General features: G+C 43.6%; 1 protein-coding gene across 21 annotated transcripts in view; it reads left to right on the top strand.

Annotated features, from left to right (window-relative positions):
* The window catches only part of BACH2 (BTB domain and CNC homolog 2), a 202408-nt gene that overhangs the window by 100666 nt on the left and 80753 nt on the right, over positions 1-20989 (top strand). For 15 of the 21 annotated variants that reach the window (XM_068937786.1, XM_068937799.1, XM_068937797.1 and 12 more), the window contains one exon: positions 7904-8055. The exons of 1 other annotated variant lie outside the window; for it this stretch is intronic. Coding sequence is in view for 2 of the 20 variants with exons in the window: in XM_068937782.1 (XP_068793883.1) it covers positions 16029-16049 (21 nt within the window). In the remaining 18 variants the exon portion in view is untranslated. Of the gene's footprint in view, positions 1-7903; positions 8056-14384; positions 14519-14729; positions 14903-15952; positions 16050-16744; positions 16811-17039; positions 17067-20989 lie in introns of those variants that run through there. 5 more of the 21 variants (XM_068937803.1, XM_068937802.1, XM_068937782.1 and 2 more) reach the window with 5 other exon arrangements.

Below are 20989 nucleotides of genomic sequence, written 5' to 3'. Positions count from 1 at the left end.
ACAGAATGTTCTGATTAGAATAGTAAACATTATGCTAGAAATAAAAGCACATACATGGAGCTGTCTTGAACTGAGGAAAAAAAATGCTGTACTATCCAAAGAAACCTGCTGAACTGAAGCAATTCAATTGAAAGGACTGTTGTCTTGGAGCTATTCTGTATACCAAGTAGATTCCTTCAGCATGAAGTTAGATTTATTGGATGATTCTCCCTCAATTCGAGTCTGGAAAAAACCCACATGAATATTGGCATTCACATAGATTTGCATGGCAGCTGTAATACCCATCAGCATTGCTTTGAGTCCAGTGTATGTTGATTCTTAAAGCAAGTGACAGAGGATGTTTCAGCTGTTTATACCAATAGTAAACAAAACCTTCATTTGTGTTGTAACTCCTCCCCCATTTCATACAATCCTTTGAATGAAATTCTTTGCTCAGCTCAGAGTTTAAATTGGGACACATCTTTTCATGTCTTTTGGCTGTGGTTCCTTATCTAGATAATCAGCTCAAAGAGAGCCGGTGATGTGTTTAAAGATTTCTGTGACAGCTGCATACCATTAGGCTGAATAATTAAAAAAAAAAAACTTAATTGTAGTTTAACACAGTAAATACAGATTGGGCTTGCGGTTTAGCATAGGGTACCAAGAGAACAGAGCCTTGGACAAGAGTGCTGTTGCTTAACCCTCTGCAGATGACGCTTACGGGGACTGTGGAGCTGGTCTGCTCTGTAGGCCACCTTATGTGTCTCCAGCTATTTCACACCAGCAGAGGAGTATGAGCTCTGGTGTATCTGTTTATTTGCACGGGGTTGGAAAAGCACGCGGAAGATGGGCAGAAAGTAGTAAGCAGCATCGGGGTAGTCTGTTGGGACCGCAGCCTACCGCAGCTCCACTGGGCACTCCTTGCGTTGCCGCGAAGCGGGATCCAGTTTCCTCAAGCTGCTTGTTCCCTGGCTGTGGTTGCAGTGCCTCCGCCAGAGCTCGGCCACGGCCTCCCACCGCTCCCTCTGCGTGTGGACAGCTTCAGACTCCAGCAGATGTTTAGGGAAAGGGAATGACCTTGAGTTCAGCACTGTCTCAGATATCCTAATGAAAAGGGGGTGGACTCTGCTCAACTAAACATCTGTCAGCCAGTCTTAAAGGAGCAAACTGCCGTCCTCTCTGGTCTGTCCTCTTAACTTAGGCAGCACAGGGGAGTCTTACGAAGATGAAGACTTCCAGACCCTCTGGACTAAATTAGTCCCTTCAAAGGTAATGCCAAAAGCATCCTGGGTGCTAGTAGGCAAGTAGAGCACTCAGCTTTGTGCTAAAACATGCCCGTCCTGCAATACCATCTCATCCAGAAACGGAAAAGAAATTTTTCTTTAACTGGAAGCATGGTCTGACTGTTAGGATTGGTAGTTTTTCACAGACATGCCATTAATGGAAGTGTTTGGTCGTGGTCTGAAACAAAATCGGATGCTGAAGAACAAGAGCTAGCAGCACTGTGAGCTGTGCTGTTTCCAGCGCAGGTGATGAGAATGCCATGTTGACTTTAGTGCTCATTAGACAGCTCTGCAGCATCTTCTTGCGAATGAACGTCCGCTACTTCATTTCATTTTCCTTCCTTGGTGGGTCAACCTTTTCCCTGGACAAACCATCTCCTGTGTAGCATCCCCAAGTGGTGTCTGTACCCAAGAGGATGAGGGTGTTAATGCTTGGACAAGGCTGTTAGTCTGCGTCCTGTTTTATCCATGTCCTACGTGGTAGAGAGGGTGGCTTTATAAACATTCTCCTTTGAAGAAATCTTTCTGAGTTCCCCTTGAAAAGATTTCTGTGGAGCAGAAAAATCCATCTCCACCTAGCTGTCCACTCCCAGCTTCTGGGAGTTTCAGCCATGCATCTCCCAGTGAAGTCAATGGCAGCAAGGCAGCCAAAACCTCACATGAGATGTTGAGTGTTCAGAAAGCAGCATACAGTTGGTGTGCTACACATAGAGAATACACAGCACAGTAAACCTGATATCAGCTTGCAACTAATTATCTGTATATAAAAATTCCCCTGCTTACCGTTTTGCCGTTAGAGACTCACTGGTAAGATTTATGACTCTGGCTAAAATGAAGTACCATTTCCTTTTTCTCAGCATTACTGTGCATGGCCTTTCTGGCTTTTCTTGTTAAACTGACTTGAGTTCACACAGCAGGGAATTATTTTTGAACCTCTTTCCCATCATGATTCTACCTTTTTTTATTGCAACAAGAGAAAAATAACCCACAAAACATTTTAATTTCTTTAACTTTCCCCTGCTTTGTGTGGGAGTAAAGATGGAGAACTTAAAAAGCAGTCCCTTCTAGCGAGGCACAGCGTTGCCCTATTCTGAATCCTGCAGCTTCCACAGACTGGTGGTAGACCTACCCTAATCAGCATAGATACAAATGAAGTCAGTGTGGCCCTTTGTGCTACTGCTCTATTTACTTCTTTCTGCTGAAGTGCCCTGAGATAACTTCTACATGAGACGGAAGAGCTGCAGAGGGTTGGGGACCTGAAAAGGGAGGTGGGATTTCTGGAGGAGTCGCGGTAGATAACTCTTATCCTTTGGCTTTTTGTAGCACCTGTCTATATACTTCTAGTTACACCTGAAAACTTGGGCTCTGTATGCTCTATAGTCTGATGTGCAGCTGTTTTGATTGGCGTTTGTACGAGCTAAAAGACAATTCCTTTCCTTTAAACGAGAGCACGGGGAACCAGATGTACACCTTGGAGAAAGACATTATTTATTTCTCATGACCTAATGTTAAATGCATCCGTCTTCATTCCACAGGGTAAGGAAAATTAGACTGCCAACTGAACTTCTTGACCTAGCAAACGTTTATCTGATTTCACCCTCATCTGAAATTACCTGAAAGTTAGTATGTCCAAAGACAAGCTAGCAGTTGATTTTTATTGTGTAGAAAGAAAAAAAAGGCAGCAGTGTTGACCTGCTGCCACGTTTCCCAGTCAGATTTAGACATAGTGATTTTTGTATTAAGGCTTTGAGGAATACTGGTAGAGATGCCAGATAAACCATCCCAAAAAAATCATTTGTGTTAATACTTAAATATTGTTCGTCTTTCACAGTGTTTACTTATCTGTTTCCCACATGCTGAACCTTACGGGGAATTTTTGTGGTTGACTGTGGCCCACTCTTTCATTCTATGTTTTAACTGTTTTCTTGATTTGCATTTTTAAAAAGAAATTAGCAGTAAAATTCTGACTGTAATAATCATTCAGAGCGTTCAATGGAACATTCCTGCAGCAGGGTAGACAGCAATTCTCGTGGTTCGCATGTGTTCCCAACGCGTAAATCCAATGAACTGCATCATTAGTACTGCCATGGGAAGTGTCCTTACTCAAGAGACCGAACGCTGGGTAAATCCGGTATCATTTTCTGAGATTCCAGGTTTGGTGTGAAGGCTCTGTGACAGTTAGTGATTTTCGGTGATTTCATCCTAGTTACCGAACCATTTGATTTTATCTGGTTTGTGAGTTTATTAACCAAAGTCTGTAGCCCTTAAGAACAAATGTGCCAGACATCTGAATTTTTGTCAGATTTGACACAAAGTATTAGGTGTGGCTTTTGCTGTGTATAGATTTTCTAGTACCTTACATGAGGCATAAATGGTCAGCTTGTGTCATTTGGTAATATGTACTTATTGTTATGTGGGGGTCCTTCCTATGGAATATATTAACTTTCCTTTTAAATCTAGCCATTCTTTCATGGGTCACGTTACCAAGAAAAAATATTTCTGACGGTGGCTTTATTTTAATTCAAGAATATTCATACCTCTGCTAAAGTAATTCAGATTTTATATAAAGAGGTTTACAAGTTCACGTGATGCAGTTTTTGAACTAGTGTCCATATAACTCTATTCCCACCTCTCCTAGCCCAGCCTGGTTGAAGTGTCACAAAATTAATTGTAACCAGAAGACAAGAGAAGGTGGAAAACTTCGCCCTCACACATCCCCCAGTTACTCTGAAGGGTTTCCGTTTACGACCGGTTAGGGCTGTTAAGCATAGTTAAGGAAAAACCAATTTGCGGACTGTTTCAAACAATTCCTTGGCTAGCACAGAGCAAAAGAAGCTGCGCTCACCTTCAGTCAGTCAGCTGCGATTATCCTAATGCTTTTTCTGATGAGTTTATTCATGGTTTCCAGCCAAACTGATTCTTTACACGGTTTTGTCATTATCTAAATAACAGTTGAATCTCATCTCAGTTGAGTGCTCACACAGCTAGCCCAGACACAGTAAAATCAAGAACCGAGTAGATTATTAGAAGAAAATCAAATACATTGATAGGTAAAGCAGGCTGTGAGTCTTTTGTAGCATCAGATGGCAATGTCATGGTGGATTTAATTTATAAATTTCAGGGCAGGATTCTGTACTAGATGTCAGGAGCGTTGCAAATACCTTCCCAGCCTCAGGCAACGCTGCAAGCAGTTGCAAACTACAGATGTCGTAATGAAGCAGTTTCAACCAGAAAGAAATACTCTTCAGCTTCACTTGAAAACATATGAAACGTAATGAATGCATGTTTGCTAATCTGTAATAGTATTGTATGTAACAGCCTGGAATCTAGACTTTTGGAGCTCATTTCTACATGCTTTTGGGTATTAAACATTAAGCTCTATCAAGCGAAGCATAATTTTAGAAAACACAAGTTCTTGTTTACACATCTGTGCTCACTTCTTCCTGTTCTCTTTTGCTCTGCCTTGCTTAAAAATTTCTTTTCTTCTGTCTGTGCCTGTAAGAAGCACGCCAACTGATCTTGTCATACGCGTTTATTTTACTTAGTCCTAATGTTGTGTATCTGTTACGAACATTCATGTGTAGGTTAACCCAACTGTCTATTTGTTGCTTGCCTCCTGCTTTGTCTGCTCGACTTCTCTGGTTTTCTTGAGCTTGATTGCGCTGCTTTCTGTGCTTGAAAAATCTTCTGGGCTAACCAGAGAAGCGCTCAGCTACGCTCCTCTTACTCTTCGCAAATCGTCCTCGTTGTTTTGTTCTTCACAAACCGAAGAACCTCTGTTTTCCTCCTCTTAAGCATCAAAGTTTGTGTTATTTTTTGTTAACAGCAACAGCAAAACCTCTCTTTGAAACGCACCCTCCATATAACAAAAAACAAGTTAGAAGATGTTTTCTTGAAGTAAATAAATACTTTTTTTTTGGCTTTGTGCTTCCTTCTGCCATCGGTGGTGTCTGGTGTGTCTTCCTGTATGTTTGCATTCTTCCATGAGCCCTCAAACAATACTGTAAGCCCTCAAAAAAAAAGGGGGGAGGAGGGGAACAAAAAGTAACGAAGTTCAAAAACCTACAAGAGGTTGTTGCAAAACATGATTTGAAAAAAAAGCTTTGAACACCTGGTTTTATGTATTTTTATTTTTTTTAGTCTTCTCTGCAACTGTGAAGGCAGATGCTTATTTTGAAATTAAAATTTCCTTGCACTCACCTGACTCCAGGAGCTGGGTCGTCAAGTAATTATTGAACAAGGATTTTTGCAGTATCTCATGATCCAGTGATCGACTGCCCCCCTATGCAGATCCACGTCAAGGGCCTGCAGGGATACAGTGCTTGGGTGCAGAGTACATCTTCCGCTGCACAGGATACAGCTCTTCCTATGTTGTAAACCTAGCCAGCCAGCGTGTTGAAATGCTCAAACTTTTCTTCAGTACGTGCAGTTTTAGCTCTTTATTTCGTATAAGCTCATTTTGTATATATTCTCTGCAAGTTTGTAGCTGTAGTGGCAGTATTGCTTTTAATAATTTACTTGTTTGACAAAGAAAACTCTTTTTATAAAATGGAAAGCATGAAATAGCCTAGATGTTGAGCATAGGCAAGGGGTTAGGTTTCGTTCTCCCCTAAGCTGACCCCTAGGCAGAGAGATTCCTGCTTTCATGTTTTAGGTCATGTGTAAAACCTGATGCTCTCTGGATCATCCTGTGTAGGGCAAGAATATCTAGGGAACATGGGGAGAGAAACAGAGCCAGACATTTGCAGAAGGGAATGAAATGTTTGGGATGTAACCTCATGCTTTCTCCAGCAGTGAACATCAATCACACCTTCTCAGAAAAGCGTGGCGTGGTGAAAGTGTCCCCCCACCCCTTTTTTATTGTTTTTGTTTTCCTCTTCCCCACTTTGTTTATTCTCCTTTCCTTCTGATGTGCTGCAGCAAGTGCAATTTCAGCTCAGAAGCGTAACTTGTCCTTGAAAAAGTAGAGGCTTCCCTGACTTTATCCCTTTGGCCATTGAGTAAACAACAGTTATTTTTGTTTTGCCAGTGATTTATGACTGAACAGACTTGGAGTTTATATTTTTAGTTTTATAGGCAATTCAGATAATGTGTATTTGTAACCATAAAGACTTTGAATATGTTGTCCTCGTACAGTCTGTCAATGAATGTTGTACTCCCTTGGAAAAATGATGTGAATTAGAGACACAAGCGTTGCATTCTGAGAATAGCCTCATGCTTCTTTTTAAGTGCACATACAGATAATGCTTAGATGTAGCAGAATTCTGAGCATCTGTTAATAAATCATCTAGTGGGGTGTCCACCAGAAGAAATAACTTACTCTTCATAAACAGTCCAGTTTTCTACAAGGTTTGGAGTGAAATGCTGTAATGTCGACACTCAGAAGTAGTGAACTTACTTTTCTGTTAAATGGGATTCTACCACAAACTACATATTAAAACAAGAAAAAACAAAAAAAAAATCCCTCTTTCATTTACACTTTCATGTTATTTTTTTTTACTTGTTTGCACAGGTAGTAACCATTTCTTGAGAAAGCAAAAGTTTTGACTGAAAAGTTTTTTTTTTGCAAATTTCACAAAAATAATAATAGTTTAGGAAAAAGATAAATGTGCTTTTTCAGTTGCCCGCTCCTCATTTCCCCTGTTTCTTTACCTAGCTTTTTTTTTGTGGTAACTCTGCAAGTGCAACCCTTGTAGTGACCCTGCAAAGATGTGTACGTGCCGCTTCTTGTACTGCTGCTGTCCCCTTCTGTTGGAAAGAAAATCATCTTCATTTTTCTCTCCCAATTCACTGACTTTATTCATGTAAATAGTATTTAAGTATTCAACTGTGTTTTCTGGGAAAAGAGAAATGTAAAGTGTTGGGCACCAGCACTGGTGAAACTTCAAACTGAAAATCCCTGTAGCTTAAAATTAATTACTTCTTGCACAACTGCTCCCTTCCCACCTCCGTCCCCAGCGGCGTTGGAGCGGGAACGCTTCCCTGGTAAATGGCTAAAGGCGTTTCCATGTGATTTGGGCTTGGCGCTGTGTGGGGTTTGGGCTGAGTTGCATGACGTGTGGTTTCCCCTAGCGCGGCTGGAGGAACGTGGCACACGTTGCATTAATCAGGGGATGCCAGCATAAGGTTTTTTCCCTATCTGAAGCTACCCAGAAGAAAGTGTAAACAGAGGGACCAACATGATGATCCTGATTTAAAATTCTTGATGAAATCAAAGCTAAGCTTTGACAAAAGCTTTTGGTAGTTTTGTTGAAACATCTTACTGGTGTGATATGCAGAGTTTCAGTAGTAGATGTGCCAAGTATGCATGTACTTACAGTATGATCTATTAGAACAATCACAGAAGTATTAGTTTGTCTATTTTATTTAAGGCCTTCTCAGGGGCCTTATTTGTCTAGGTGCCAAAAATGTATAGACTTCATTGTAAGCAATTTACAGTTGAAAGGCAAGATGAGGTATGTAATGAGCATAGGCTGTCACTGAGGCAGCATGTAGTTTTAATGTGGGACTATAAAGGCCTTCTTTGTAAAAAAAAAAAAAAAAAAATTTAAACTCCTTGTAGAATTAGAAGGGGGAAAAAAAGAGGGCTTTGAGCAGATTTGATGCCTGAATTTTAATGACTTGGCTTCATTTTATTTTAGGTTGATATCGACTGAGTTACCAGAACTTTGCCCTACAAAGCTTTGGAGGGCCACTTCTTGATGGATTGCTGTAGCCTCTTAATTTCTCCATTGATCCTGTTCCCTGCATCGTGAGAACGTTTTAGCCAGCACAGAACCTAGAAAAGTTACATGTAAGTCTTCATTCAAGTTCCTTTCTTTTTAAAGGGGAAAAAAATAAAATAAAAAGGATTTTGGGGAGGCAAGATGGAGACAGCAAACATCGTGCTTCAGAAAAATACCACAGAAGCTGTAATCCAACAGCAAACATTACGTTGTGAATAAGTTGTTACTGAAGTATTCTTGCTGGCTTTAACTTAAATGGTGATTGTCATTGTGAAAGCTTTTCTAAGTGTTCCGCTTCCATAGTAAACCTTAGCAAAAAGTAGTTAAAATAGCTACTCTCCTCCCCCGCAATCCCTCAGTTATGAAGATTTTTTCCACAACGGGGTAACTTTGTGTATGTTTACTCCGGAGTGTTGTGCTAAAGCCGTGCTCGTGCTTCATGCGAGTTCAGAGGGGCCAGCCTTTGCTCGGTGGACTGTAGGCATCCCTCTTATTTTTTTTTTTTTTGCTGTCGTAAAACCACTCCTCCTTTGCTGCAGTTTCCAGAACGGTTCCCTTGAAGGAGTCCTAGCGCCGTGCTGCTTCTCCTTCCCCTGGCTGCAGCCCTGAAAAGACCTGTAAGCTCCAATCGTATCTGCATTGTAAGAGCCATTTCCAGTTCCTTTCAGCGAGCTTCACATGCGGGGCACAAATTTAGCTGCTGGACCAAAAGTCAGAGCTGACCTACATGAGTGATAGGCTGTCATCGTGCAGGAGTCGTCCCAGGCGGGACCGCAGCTCGGGAGCCTGCTGTTTTATTACCGATTTGCGTTGTGAGATCCCATTGCTGCCCTGCGTGCTTGTCGTGCAGAAAAGGCAGGGCACGGGCATTGCCAGTCAGCGTGTTCATACGAGCTTAGTGCGTGCAGGAAATGTGATTATTTGATGTGGAAAGAACTGTGCAATGCTGTAGTAGGGTGGGGAAAGGCACACACAGATTTGCCAGGGAGAAAGAGGATTGAGGGGGCTGAAGACCCCTTCCTGTCTCCCTAATGTGGATAGTATTTGCTGGTGCGTGTTACGTGCTTACATTTTTCCTCCCAAGATGGGAGAACGGCTGTGGTGCTGTGCACAAATTTCCTCTCCTCAACACTATGGCTCAGTCCTCCAAAACCTCTCGCAGCATCTTCTAGGGGGGAGAGAGGCTGAGGCTGGTTTGACCGTCTGCACCCGCCAGCAGTCCCAGCCCTGCCGGGGTAGATCTGTGGGTGGAAGAAGCCTCTGGAGCACTGCAAGGAGAGCGTGGACACGAGGGTCTGTCTGCGCAACCCAGAGGATGGGGCACCCCACAGCTGCCAAGTTTGGAAAAAGGCTTGCGTGCAACTTTATCTTCGTTCTATTTAAAAAAAAAAAAAAATCCCAGTGTGGTCAGGAGAATTTTGTCTTTTGGACGATGGTGTAGAGCAGCTTGGCAAAAAGCCACCTGAAGCCGAGGTAATACAGAATTGTGGTGCGTGACGTTGTACTGTCTAGCAGTTTCCAGCATCAGTTGTGTATTAATCCAACATTCACAAGCAGGAGAGAAAACACGGAGCAGAGGGGGAATCTTGTATAAAATGCATTGCCCAGCTTCAGAGCCGGGGCCGTTCGGTTGCCCCTGCTTTACGTCATGCTCGCTTTTGGTAGCAGTGCTGCTGCTTCTCTCGATTCGGCTGACTCCCGCGCTGCTCGGGCTGCACGCTCCTCCCTGCGTGGACACATGTGACACCCAGCAGCTGGTCAAATAACTCGCCCAGAAAAACCTCGGGGGAATCCGCGGAATGAAAAGTCACGCTGGCGCGAGCTCTGGGGCTGGCTGCAGCCTCTATAAGGACATCTGCTTCCAGTGTCCCCAGCAGGGGAATTTAGATCTTGTTAGGCGCTTTGTGGTGGTCGTGCTGTCCGGGCTCTAGCTGTTAAGTAACAGAAAGGCAGAAGTAGGAATTCCTTGAAAACCATTGGCAGACTGTGTTGAGGGGGGGAGAGGGCTGGGGGCACATAGAGGTTAAAAGGAGGACTTTTTTTTTTTTTTTTTTTTGGCCTGAAGTAAGCACTGACATGTTGATCATGAAGGCTGGCATCCTGCCCTTCTCTTTTCACTGGAGTAATACATTCATATTATGCAGTTTAATGACAAATCAGGCCAGGACAGTGAAGCCAACCACAGCGCTCGTTCTGGTCAGTTTGCCTTGAATGCTTACTAACACCGGGTCTATATTAGGAATTGTAATATTACTTCCAAAAAAAAAAAAAAGTATTGAAGTATTATGGAAGTGGGGAATTTATGTTAAAGATAAACCTGCATATGATGTATATAACCTGTTTGATTTGCTTGTGACATTAAAAGTAGGCCTGAAAACAAAGAGAGATCTGGTCTATTGTGAAAGAAACACAGGGTTTTTTAAAGCACGTGGGAACTCAGTTTTTAAAGACAGGAGATTTCTTTTTTTTTCCTGAGGTAAAGGGTATTGGCAAAAATACTAGTGAAATGGTAGGCAATGGAGAAAGGATTGGTAGAGAATTCGTTGTCGACCCGGCCTTGGTAAAACAAGGTGTTGGTTTGGTTCTGTTTTCTGAAAAAGGGAGCGTCTTGCCATTTTATTACGGGCCTTGCAATATGTGGTGTCGTTGTTAATAAAAATCCCCATGGGAGGAATCATCTGGCTACATGAGAATTGTGGGTGTCATTTAAAGTGTGTCTCTAGCGCTGGTCTTAGGGGAAGACAATGTGAAAATATGAGATGTAACAGCTCAGAAGCAAGCAAGCCAAAAGAAAGCAACGCAGCACTTATTCGTCTTAACACAATTCCCTTGTCATTTTGAAGCCTTACTCACAATTTTTGTGGACTTTTCTCAGGATTTTTGCAATGCTTGTGATTGGCCACCTTGCAAATTCACTCTCAAAATCCCTGCTAGAGGAACTAACTTTACAAATGGCATTCTTCATAGCGGACTTGAAAGAGCAGCCAGAAGCTGAGTGGACATAAATGGAAAAAAACCCTTCTCTCGTTCCCTGTCCACCGCTGAAGCCCATGGGCAGAAGTGTGTATAGGATGTTTTATTCTCCTGCTTGTACTGTGGATAATCAGAAGTCTCTGTTGGCAACAGTAAAATCGTATTTGACCGCCGAATTAACTTGAAAAAACAGTGCAAGGATGAAAAAGCTGTTGTAAAATAGGTGCTTTCCTTGTTTGTTTGCTTTGTTTCTGTCAGTTGTGCGCTCGGGATCATGCCAAACTTTTAAAACATGGCATGCGCCCTAACTCCAGGAAAATGCATGTGTCGCCTTGCAGGGCAGTGGGTTGCTGGCGGGGGCACCAGCTCGGCCCCCACATCTGTGCCAGTGGCATTGGCTGCACGGGCAGGCCTGCAGTTGCTGACTTAATTTTCCCGGTGTCGCTCACGAGCCTGCTGTCTGGCTTTTTAATAAGCAACTCCACTTGCAAGCATCAGCCTGCAAGCGATTCCAGGAGGAGGAACCCAGTTCTCCCGGACTGATTAGCCCAGTTGGAGAGAGCAGTTGTGCGAGGCTGACCGAGCTAAAACTGTCGTATCGTTCTGGCTTTTCCCGAGGTGCGGCGTATTTAGCGTGCAAGCGTACCTTTCCCCCTTTTGTTTCATTATTATTTACATTTTATAATGCTGCGAGCGTGCTGGTTGATGTGATCGCCATAAAAAATAGCATGCACTGATGATGCTCTAATTCAGAGCCGAAGGCTTCTCCCTTGTTCTGATAGAGCAGATTGCTAAACCCTGTTCACACGCCGAGATAAAAAGCCTTTATCCGGGTCCCCTGGGAGTAATCGCAGGGGAGCTTCGACTGGGGCTGTAACGAGGGAGCGTAGGAATTAGGGAGAAGCTGAACAGCTCGTAGTTTGTTGTCCTGAGCGATCACTAATAACATGATACAGATGGGGCTTTGACCAGACGCTGCTGCTATCGCTGTGTCCCCGGGCAAAAACCGGGACAGGGCCCGGCAGCTGCCCTGCCGGCAGCACGGGGGAGCTGGACCGCGCTCCGAGCTGCAGTTGCAGCGCTGTGTTCCCGTTTTTGGCTTTGTCTCGCCGCTGTTCCTTTTCCTTTAAAAGCGGCAAAAATAACGCACCAATCAAGGGCATTCTGAGGACAGTAAATTGTCTTAATTTGTGCTGCTTGTGCACAGACTGTGTGGAGAATTCAGCAAGAGCCTTTAAGTAAGTGCTCTCTTCCAAAAAGCCCCCAAAACTTGAACTCAGAAAGCCTCTGCACACGACATCAATATTCTCTAGGTATGGGTTCTTCACAATTTCTTTTTGTAAGATTTCTTTAACTCTGTCCTGCTACCGTCTGTAGGCAGATGTAAATAATGTAAAATTTTAAGATGCAGATTTTGATGATTAGATGTCTGTCATCCGCCTACTACCACAGACTGGGAAAAAAATGTGTCTTTTTATAAATCTGCACCCAAAGGTCAGGAAACTTGATTGGATTAATGAGGAAACCAGATCTCTGAAGGTCAAGTCCCATCCCTTTGAACATCTACTTACCAAACACTTGGGTCTCTTCTTACCAAATCCAGTCCAACCGCTCCCAAGTGCCATGGTCATAGCTAAGGAGACGGGTGTTTTTATGCTGCTGAGCAGACAGCACTGGATTTTAATTTGAGATGTGGCCACATCTGCCACAAAATCTCAATTAAAAAAAAAAAAAAGTCCCATTCTCATGTGGTGCTTTCTGTGTTTTCTGTGCGTTAACTGCAGAACTGCTTGTCCTGCGAAATTTCAGGCTTGCTTTCCGAGAGGTGCACGCATCTGACTTATCACCAGTATTTGGCAGGAATGCAGTGAAGATAGGAAGGGGAGGCAGTTGCTCGGTTCTGGGTACAAACACTGCTGGTATCTTGGTCGTGCGAGTGAGGTATTCCTACGGGACATCAAGTATTTTATTTAAATGGGGCCATAGTCCTAGCAAAGGGCTGCCACCTGTCCAGAAATGCTTTCCTATGGATGAGAAACTTCTTTTTGTGCAGAGTTTTGCCCTCTGTCTTTTTAAGAGCTTCATATTGGCATATATCACTGTAGCATTTAGGTGATTTCCATGTCACATTGGTAGCCACAGCGATGCTACCTGATGGACGTCATGATTTCTCTGGTACGTTTCCTTGCTTGGAGATTGGGAACCTGCTAGTGGCCTTTCTGAGCGTTGGTGGTAAAGTCCAAGGTGTGACACAAGTCAGTGGAAAGCGTTATTTTTAGGATAGAAAAGGGGTTTTTTGCCCGTGTTATGGTACTGACATGGCATATCATTGAGCTAGCAGTAGGCTGGAGAAGGCACACTGCTCTGCCCACCAGCTCTGAGTAGGGTTGTGCACCCAATGTACCATCACTAACACGTTCAGCTTAAAATCTCCCATGGTGGGGTTGGGGGGGGGGGTCCATAACCTCCCACGGCAGCCAGGGCCTCGATCTTAAAATAGCCAGGAAGATTTTTCCTATGCTCTAAAGCAAATTTTCTTCGCTGCTAATTAATTGGGTTGCTTCTGCTGCCCGCCGCTGAGAGTACATAGGACCACTGATTGCTGCCGCCGTCACTGTGGCAATCTCTCTCTGTAATCAGGTGCTCCCCAGCGCTGCCCGTGTCTCCATACCCAAGGCAGGGCTAACCCAAAGCTTGGGGGCCTGAACGCTGCTTTTGATAAGTATTTGCTGCAGCATTATCTGTCGATTGGAAAACTGTATTTATACGTACACATACGTGTATATGTATGCACACGCATTATGTATATTTTTAGAACAAATATATTCAGTAGAGTCTGGAAAACGTTAGGTGTAACCTCATGCACGATTATTGTGTGCGCGCACACGTGTATGCAGTGAGCAGACATCCCTGTCTGAGGGTTTCTAAGCAATAGTTTCTAACCGCGGCCAAGGCGTCTCTGCCCGCAGATGGGCAGCGACGGCTCTTCCTGCCACCAGGAGAGGCTGGTTGCAAGGGCTTCGTGACACGAACAGACAGCACTCTGGCTGCACGGAGCAGATCCTTCCCTCTAATTTTGTCCCCCGCACTCAAATAATTGGAATTTCTGTGCTGTATTTAGTTGTTAGGTCTGAGGAGGACGGTGTTGTCTGTTCTAATACGCTACAACATACAAAACGGCATTATTCTGACACCTCTTCCCTTCCTGCCATTAATCAAATGTTTGTTTATCACTTCAAAGGTGTGAAGCGCTCTGTAGGTGTGAGGTATTATTGATCTATTTACTCCGTGCTTTCCACGTGACTGGGATGTTGTGGCGAGGATTTTATTTTTGCTGTTGCAGGTGACAGCCTGCGTGTGTGTGTCAGCCCGAGCGACTGAGTCACAGCCCACCGCCCGGGGCTGGTAACACTTCCTCTTACCATAGGGAATGAGATAACAAGCGTTTCCCCGTAGGTGGAGGGGGACAGCACCTTGGCGAGGCTGAAGTTTCCCACAGAAGAGCTTACCTGCTGGCAGTTCGCATTTATTAAGAAAATACCGAGCGATGGTGACAGGGTAATCTAACTTTCTCTCTAACCCAAACCAGTGAAAAGTAAAATCCATCTCACCGCATCAGTTTTGTTTTCACTGCTGTTTAAATCTATCCTTTCCTTCTGGCAGAGCTCTGCACAGTCATTTAGTACCAGCTTTGGGGGTGGTGTGGTTGTTAGCTCAGTGGTGTATGACCCATTTTTTTCGTAATACCTGCACCTTTACAGCATACATCACACGTTCACTCCTGCGACCTAAATCATCGCCAGAGAAGCGTTGTGTCTGATTTCAGGCGTCCTGCGTAAAGTGCCGTGCCTTCGGAGCAGCTGGCGCTGCCTCGGGCTGCGGGTTGGCTGCTGGGAGAGGATGGGCCGCGCTGTCTAGCTGGCGATTAGTGAGCGAGTGCAGGTAAAAGCACGTTTTTCTGGAGCTGACACTTGGTCTGAATTATTTTGTTAAATTTTAATTGCAAGCTTACGGCACGTGTTTCCTGTTATGATTTCTGAAGAGTTCAGAAGAGGGAGTGTTGTAATGGATGCTTTACCCTCTATAATACTTGCGTTTTCAGAGGCGGCAAGATAATTAATGACGGCAGATTGTTAACTCTCCTTTCCCCCCCCCATCCCCAGATGTGGCTTCACCTGTACTTTTCTTTAGTCTGCTCTTAAGACAGGCATGTTTCTTTATTTCTCTTTTCATCAGTTAATTGGGTTCACTTTCTGCAGCGTTTCAGATGGTAATTAGGTTCATACTTGTGTTGCTTTGCAGAGTGCTTGGTGTAAACAGAAAGAATCAGGCACGGGAGACATAGATAAACTAGCGTTGTAGTAGGTGCGGGAGTTTTATGTTTAAAATTAAAAAGTAATTTGCAAAGCAAGTTGAGGTAAAGTGGATTTAAACATAATGAAATCATCCTTGACAGCAATTTGTTTCAAGTTCTTCTACTATTATGAGTGTAAAGGGATTTTTTTTTTTAATTGCCAGTTTCTGGGTAGAGTATTCAGCATAATTTCTCACAGGTAAGTGAAGCATTAACTCCTTATACATCACTAATTTAGGGAGCAGGGGGAGAAACCGAGAGTTAGGGAGATGCATCTCCACCGTTTCATCATTTGAAAATTCATCAGTGGTTAGCCAGCTTAGAGAAGAAGTCCACCGGATAACTGAGAGCAAATAATTAATTAAATGCGTGAAAATCCAACATGATACCTGACCCAGTAGATATGCCGCGTGTATGAATATCTGTGTCGTTGATGCTTAACAGGATCTGATGAAACTCCAAGTACAAATTGGAAAAAAGTAACAGCATTTAGCTAGTTTGCATCCCTTGTTCACATGAGCCATGAGTTCTGGGTTTTTTGCATTTATATACTTGCGCTGTAGGTGTTGGAAGTGTGGGTGGCCAAAAAAAAGCGGTGGTTACAATAAGATTTTCCATTTATTGCCCTTTGTGTACAACTAAAAATAAGATTCAAATGCTTCACAATTTGTAGAGCAAGCATAATCGTTCTGTTAGCTCTGATGACTGGCTTACATGCAGCTTCATCTCTATCTGGTAAGTCCTGTGCTGAATACTTGTAAATGTGTCTGTGTTGAGATGAAAGACAGAGTTTACTTGCAGTGTTGTCTAGCTATGTTAATTTATCAGCTTTTTCTTATCTAAGAAAAAAAAAGGAGTTAAGCTTAGTCCATAAGTAAGAAGTGGTGATGAAAGAAATTTGGAAACGGAGTTGTTCTGGTATCTGGAAGAAGCGGCTTTAGAGAGGACTCAAAGTTCTTTAAAACCAGCCCTCCAAAATCGCCCTTATGTAACTTGAACTGTTGATCCAGAACTTAATCTTTTGGCCAAAAAAAAAAAAAAAAAAGGAGCGGGGAGGAAATCTGTACAAATCTGCTGAGCATCAAGAAACAAAATTCTCAGTGTTAATTTTTGGCATGCAAAACCTTTTCAGTTTGGTTTTTAGGGTGCCAGTCTTGAAATATGCTGTCTTGGTGGCTTTTCCAGGTAGTCACACCGGTTAGGAATCTGCTAAATTAGTTGAAATATATTGAGCTGCTAAAACGGTTATGACCACATTAATTGGTATGTCTCCTGTGGCCAAGAGAAACATTAAAGAGAAGATGTTGTCAGCATATGCAGGGAAATTCATAACTGTATGGTCTAAGGTTTGGTGCTCTCCCTGCTTCACTCATTAAGTAGTTGTGGCATTTCCAGAGAACGAGCGTGGCTGTGCATTTCAAGCTTCTCGATTTGATGCAATTCTTGTAATGGATGAGTAGAGAGAAGGCATCTCTTCAAGAGCTGCAGAACCGAAGGTACAGACGCTGAAAACTTGTTTTCCGTTGTGCGTCAGCTTGTACTGCACGGCCTTCTTGTCACTCTGTGACCCTTCCAGGTTTTTCCAGGCGTTGTAGTGTGGCAGCAGGGTTCGTTTGTTTGACTGGAGCACGCGGCTAAATAAGACGATAGGTTTTCATTCTGAATAACTCCATGCGGCGCGGAGGATGTGGTATATGGGAGGCACGTAGAGGCACATGCAGTTGTTCCGTGGGAATATTGATGCTGGCTGTGGTGAGTTTTTTATTATGCAATAAGAAATGCCATTAAATTTCCTTAATGCAAACCTCTCCCTCTTCTTAGGAGGAGAACACTGTGAGCGCCGTTACTACCACCTTACTCTTACCGCCTCCTTTATGCCTTTTTGCTTAAATGCGTGTTTCTGTTTTAACATCTGTGCACATGCCTGAGACCAGCTGCTGATAAAAAGTATAAAAGGCAAGAGAGCTAATGCAGTAATCAAGGTTTTAAATATTTCAGGTGGGAATGGGCTAAACTTCAGAAATAATTAGCTTCCATGGTGGTGGTTTCTGCAGGGAATTGCCTTACATCTGTTATAATTATCTGCACGTCTCAATCCTTTAGGTGACCAGATGCTGACAGGCAGTGTAGACATTTTTTTCCTGTGGAATTTTCCCTTTTTGATACAGATGTAGATTTTTTTCCCCCTACTTTCTACTGCTGCGCCTGACGCAGATGAGTTCAAACGTGATTGCTTTGAAGATAACACCAGGAGAGTGTGTGTCATGTGGCAAGCACACTCATGCTCCTTTCACTGTTTCTACACTTTCCAATTGGATGAGACAGTATTTTCTTTTCCGGGGGTATCACCACACAGGCTATTTTTAGAGGTGGCGCACAGGGCACGTTGTACAACTATCGATAAACGCTGCAGTCGTCTTAAATTTTTTCCTTATATGGTGATAACATTTGTGAAGTGTTCACCCTTTCTTTAAGAGGTAGATGGATCTCTTTTTGATTGTTCTTAAGCACTTAAACAGCTGCTGCGTATACAGCGTATGTCTGTGTTTTCTGTACGCTGTTCGAAGTGAAACGTAGGCACCAGATTAGGATTTGTATAAGAGACCGAAGCAATGTGATTGAGGTTTGCAGCTGTAGAGCTCTAGTTCACCTGTTGGATTGCAGAGCGGACTGTCTGTCTGCTCCCTTGGGAAACCCTGAGCTTGGTTTTTAACTTGCCTTTCCTGCAGCACGCAGTCTGCAGTCAGACGTTTTTACAGTTGTCGTAAACTCTTTGTACGGCTCTTAGTTTCGGGCATGCCCAGCTAAAATCAAGGAGAAGCGGCTTCCAGCACATAAAGGCTGCCTTTGACCGGCCAGCTCGGCTATTGTGGCACCCTGCGATGTGCGGGAGCTCCTAGGGAAAAGCAGGAGCTGGGGAGGTAGCGGATGATGTTCAGCCCACGATGCCCTCCCCACGCGCTCACCGGGAATGGGGAATGCTTAGAAACTCAGCGCAGCCTTACAATGCCATCGGATCCTGACATAGCAGTTAATTGTTAGCCTATGCCGTTTATGTGCTGGAGGAGCAGAAATGGCCAGTCGTGGGCTCATTATTGCATTATTCGAATAATACAAAAACATTAGCAATGGAGATTTACTACAATGGTGTATTTTAAGTGCATCTCTGCTCTGCCAGTTTCGCTTCTAATGCACTCAGTTAAGGAATGCTTTGGAGGTTATTGCTAATGGATGAATCTTCCGGAAAATTGGAATTTTCAAATAAGATTGACATTTGGAGTGAGAAATACAAATCTAATGAGAGTATTTCAGCAGAGGTTTGTAATTAGGAATGAATGGAGTAAATTTGTACGCGCAGTCTGCAGAAGGGCACAATGGAAGGTGAAATTGCACACTCTGCAGTGAATGAGGGATGAAAGCCAATGTATCAGTGTCATGGCATGACAGTGTCGAGTATAAATGATACTGTCACTGAGTGCTGCAGAAGGTATCAAGGGAATTCCACTCCAGTAAATTGCATTACTTAGACAGACCTGAAGGCATTGTGCCTGAATGATTGGAGGGAAAAAAGGTTGTCAGCACAAAGCAGAAGATATTATAGAACAACTGGCTGCAGGCTTGGAAATCAGTGTTTTTCTATGTTTACCATGCAAAGCTCCTCAGCTGCTTTTTAAGTTTTTGGTTGGATTACAGATGTATTGATGACGCAACAGTATTTTTCCAGAAGTTGTTCAGAGCAGATACCGTCCTGCAGCATGGATTGAGCATGCACAGCCCCCAGTACTCAGGTAGGAACTGGGACTCCTCCAGACTTGGGTAAAAATCTAGTCACATGTACCTCAGGCAGTGATCCATTTCTTCATTTGGCTGAGGATTTGGTTATGGGATGATTTTAGCAGAGGTGTGTACGGAGGGGTGGGTTGCTACCCCCCATTCTCATTAGCGCTGCTTGGAGGTGATGCATTGCCAGCTGGGAAGCCTGATCTGGGGCTCTATGCCTCCAGCTGGATTGGGATGAGCCACACCAGATGGTGGGACACGAACGTTGTTCTCTCTGATCCCGTTTGAAGGCACTTCAGACAGCATGGCAAGGCTTGTGGTATGGCTCACTAGGAGCGTTACGTCATGGTGATGGTGCAGCAAAAGTCCAAAGACCTCATCCATTTCAGCACAGGTGCATACCTCCAGCTATTTTGCTCTTCATCCACCCTTTCTCAGGTAAAACCCACTGCTAATTCCACCTGTTTTCCTGCAACCGCAGCGATGATGCTGAGTGGAAGAGTTATTTCTCACTCTTTTCTCTGTAGTCACCTGTTGCATCTGTCCTCTCAGGGGCAGTACCTCAGAGGTTGGTGAGAGCTGCTGTTTGGGCTTACCTGCTTTTCTGTCTCTGACCTTACATGCATACAACGCCTTCTAGCTCCTGTCGTTTCATAGCTTCCTTGTAGGTGAGGCAGTTCAGCTCCCGCAGTTCTCCCAAACTGCCCCTTCTTGACAGGCCTCTTAAGATAACAGCAGCTTCTCCCCGAAGACGACATGTTTCATTTCTGCAGCATATGAAAAGCCCCACCTGCCTTGGGGCTTCTAATAACACTTCAGCAGGCTTTGTACTGCTTAAAAACATCTTTTTCCACTTGCCTACGCATGAAAACCATCACTGAATATGCATGCTGTAAATAGTGGTTTGGAAGCATGCTTGATTTCTCCTCTCCAAAACTCTTAGGAGCTTGTAACTTCTGATTCGCAGCATTCACAAAAGGTAGGATGATAGACATGCAGCACAAACAAAAGAGCAGTCATCAGGGTAGGTTTTTTCACCTGTAAATACTGCTTCAAGGTGTGGGAACGTTTGCTGGGTAATATGGCCAAACTGAAGCGCACTTCTTCTGGGAAGTTTGCGGTTCGGAGAAGAACCTTGAAAAAAGTTAATAGGTATTCAAGTTAAATTTGATCCTTTCTTTCTTTATTTCAGTGACATGAAAATATTTGTAGAGTCATTCATCGCCTCATCCAAAGGAGCAGGGCAGAATTCGTTATTAAAAGTAATTCAGTGATTCGGGAATTTGTCTCTTCTAACACTATTTGACTATTTGTGATAATAAACAGTCTAAAGAGCAAGTTTTCCAAATCTGTAAGGGCCCATCTTCCTCTGAATACAGGGCTCCGTCGTTGCCGCCTCTCTCTGTAAACCATAGCAAACCTACAGGCCAGATTAAAAAGGAGTGAGGCACCTGTGGAAAAGAAGGTGCCCCACATGGATTTAGCAATGGAGCAATTTATTAGGGGGCCCTGAACATAGCAAAAAGTGAGTGGGAGGTAGCAAACTGTAATTCGTATGTGGTCTGAGCGTTTCCCACATTAGAACTGGGCTAGAGTGGCGTAACAGGTAGCATTATGTCTTGTCTGTCTGGATAGAAAGTAGAGTTGATATCTAAAGGATATAAGGCTTATCCTGCCTGTGTCCTTAGACCATCATTGCTACAGGAAACCACTGTGACTGGTTAAGCGCCCATTCATAGTGCTTGCAGCTATGCAGGCTGTTTCTTACTGTGTTGATCTGTACATATTTTTAAAAATCTGCCATCATTTGCTTCTCTTGTGGTATCTTAACTCCAGAAAGCTGCCTTTTTGGCACATCCTTTTTTTTTCCTGTTTGGAAAGCAAATGCTTTTTCT

This window comes from Struthio camelus, chromosome 3 (assembly GCF_040807025.1).
Source record: "Struthio camelus isolate bStrCam1 chromosome 3, bStrCam1.hap1, whole genome shotgun sequence".
In the NCBI taxonomy this organism is placed as follows: Eukaryota; Metazoa; Chordata; class Aves; order Struthioniformes; family Struthionidae; genus Struthio; species Struthio camelus.
The sequence above is the reverse complement of the archived record's forward strand: the minus strand, read 5'-3'. Positions and strand labels throughout refer to the sequence as shown.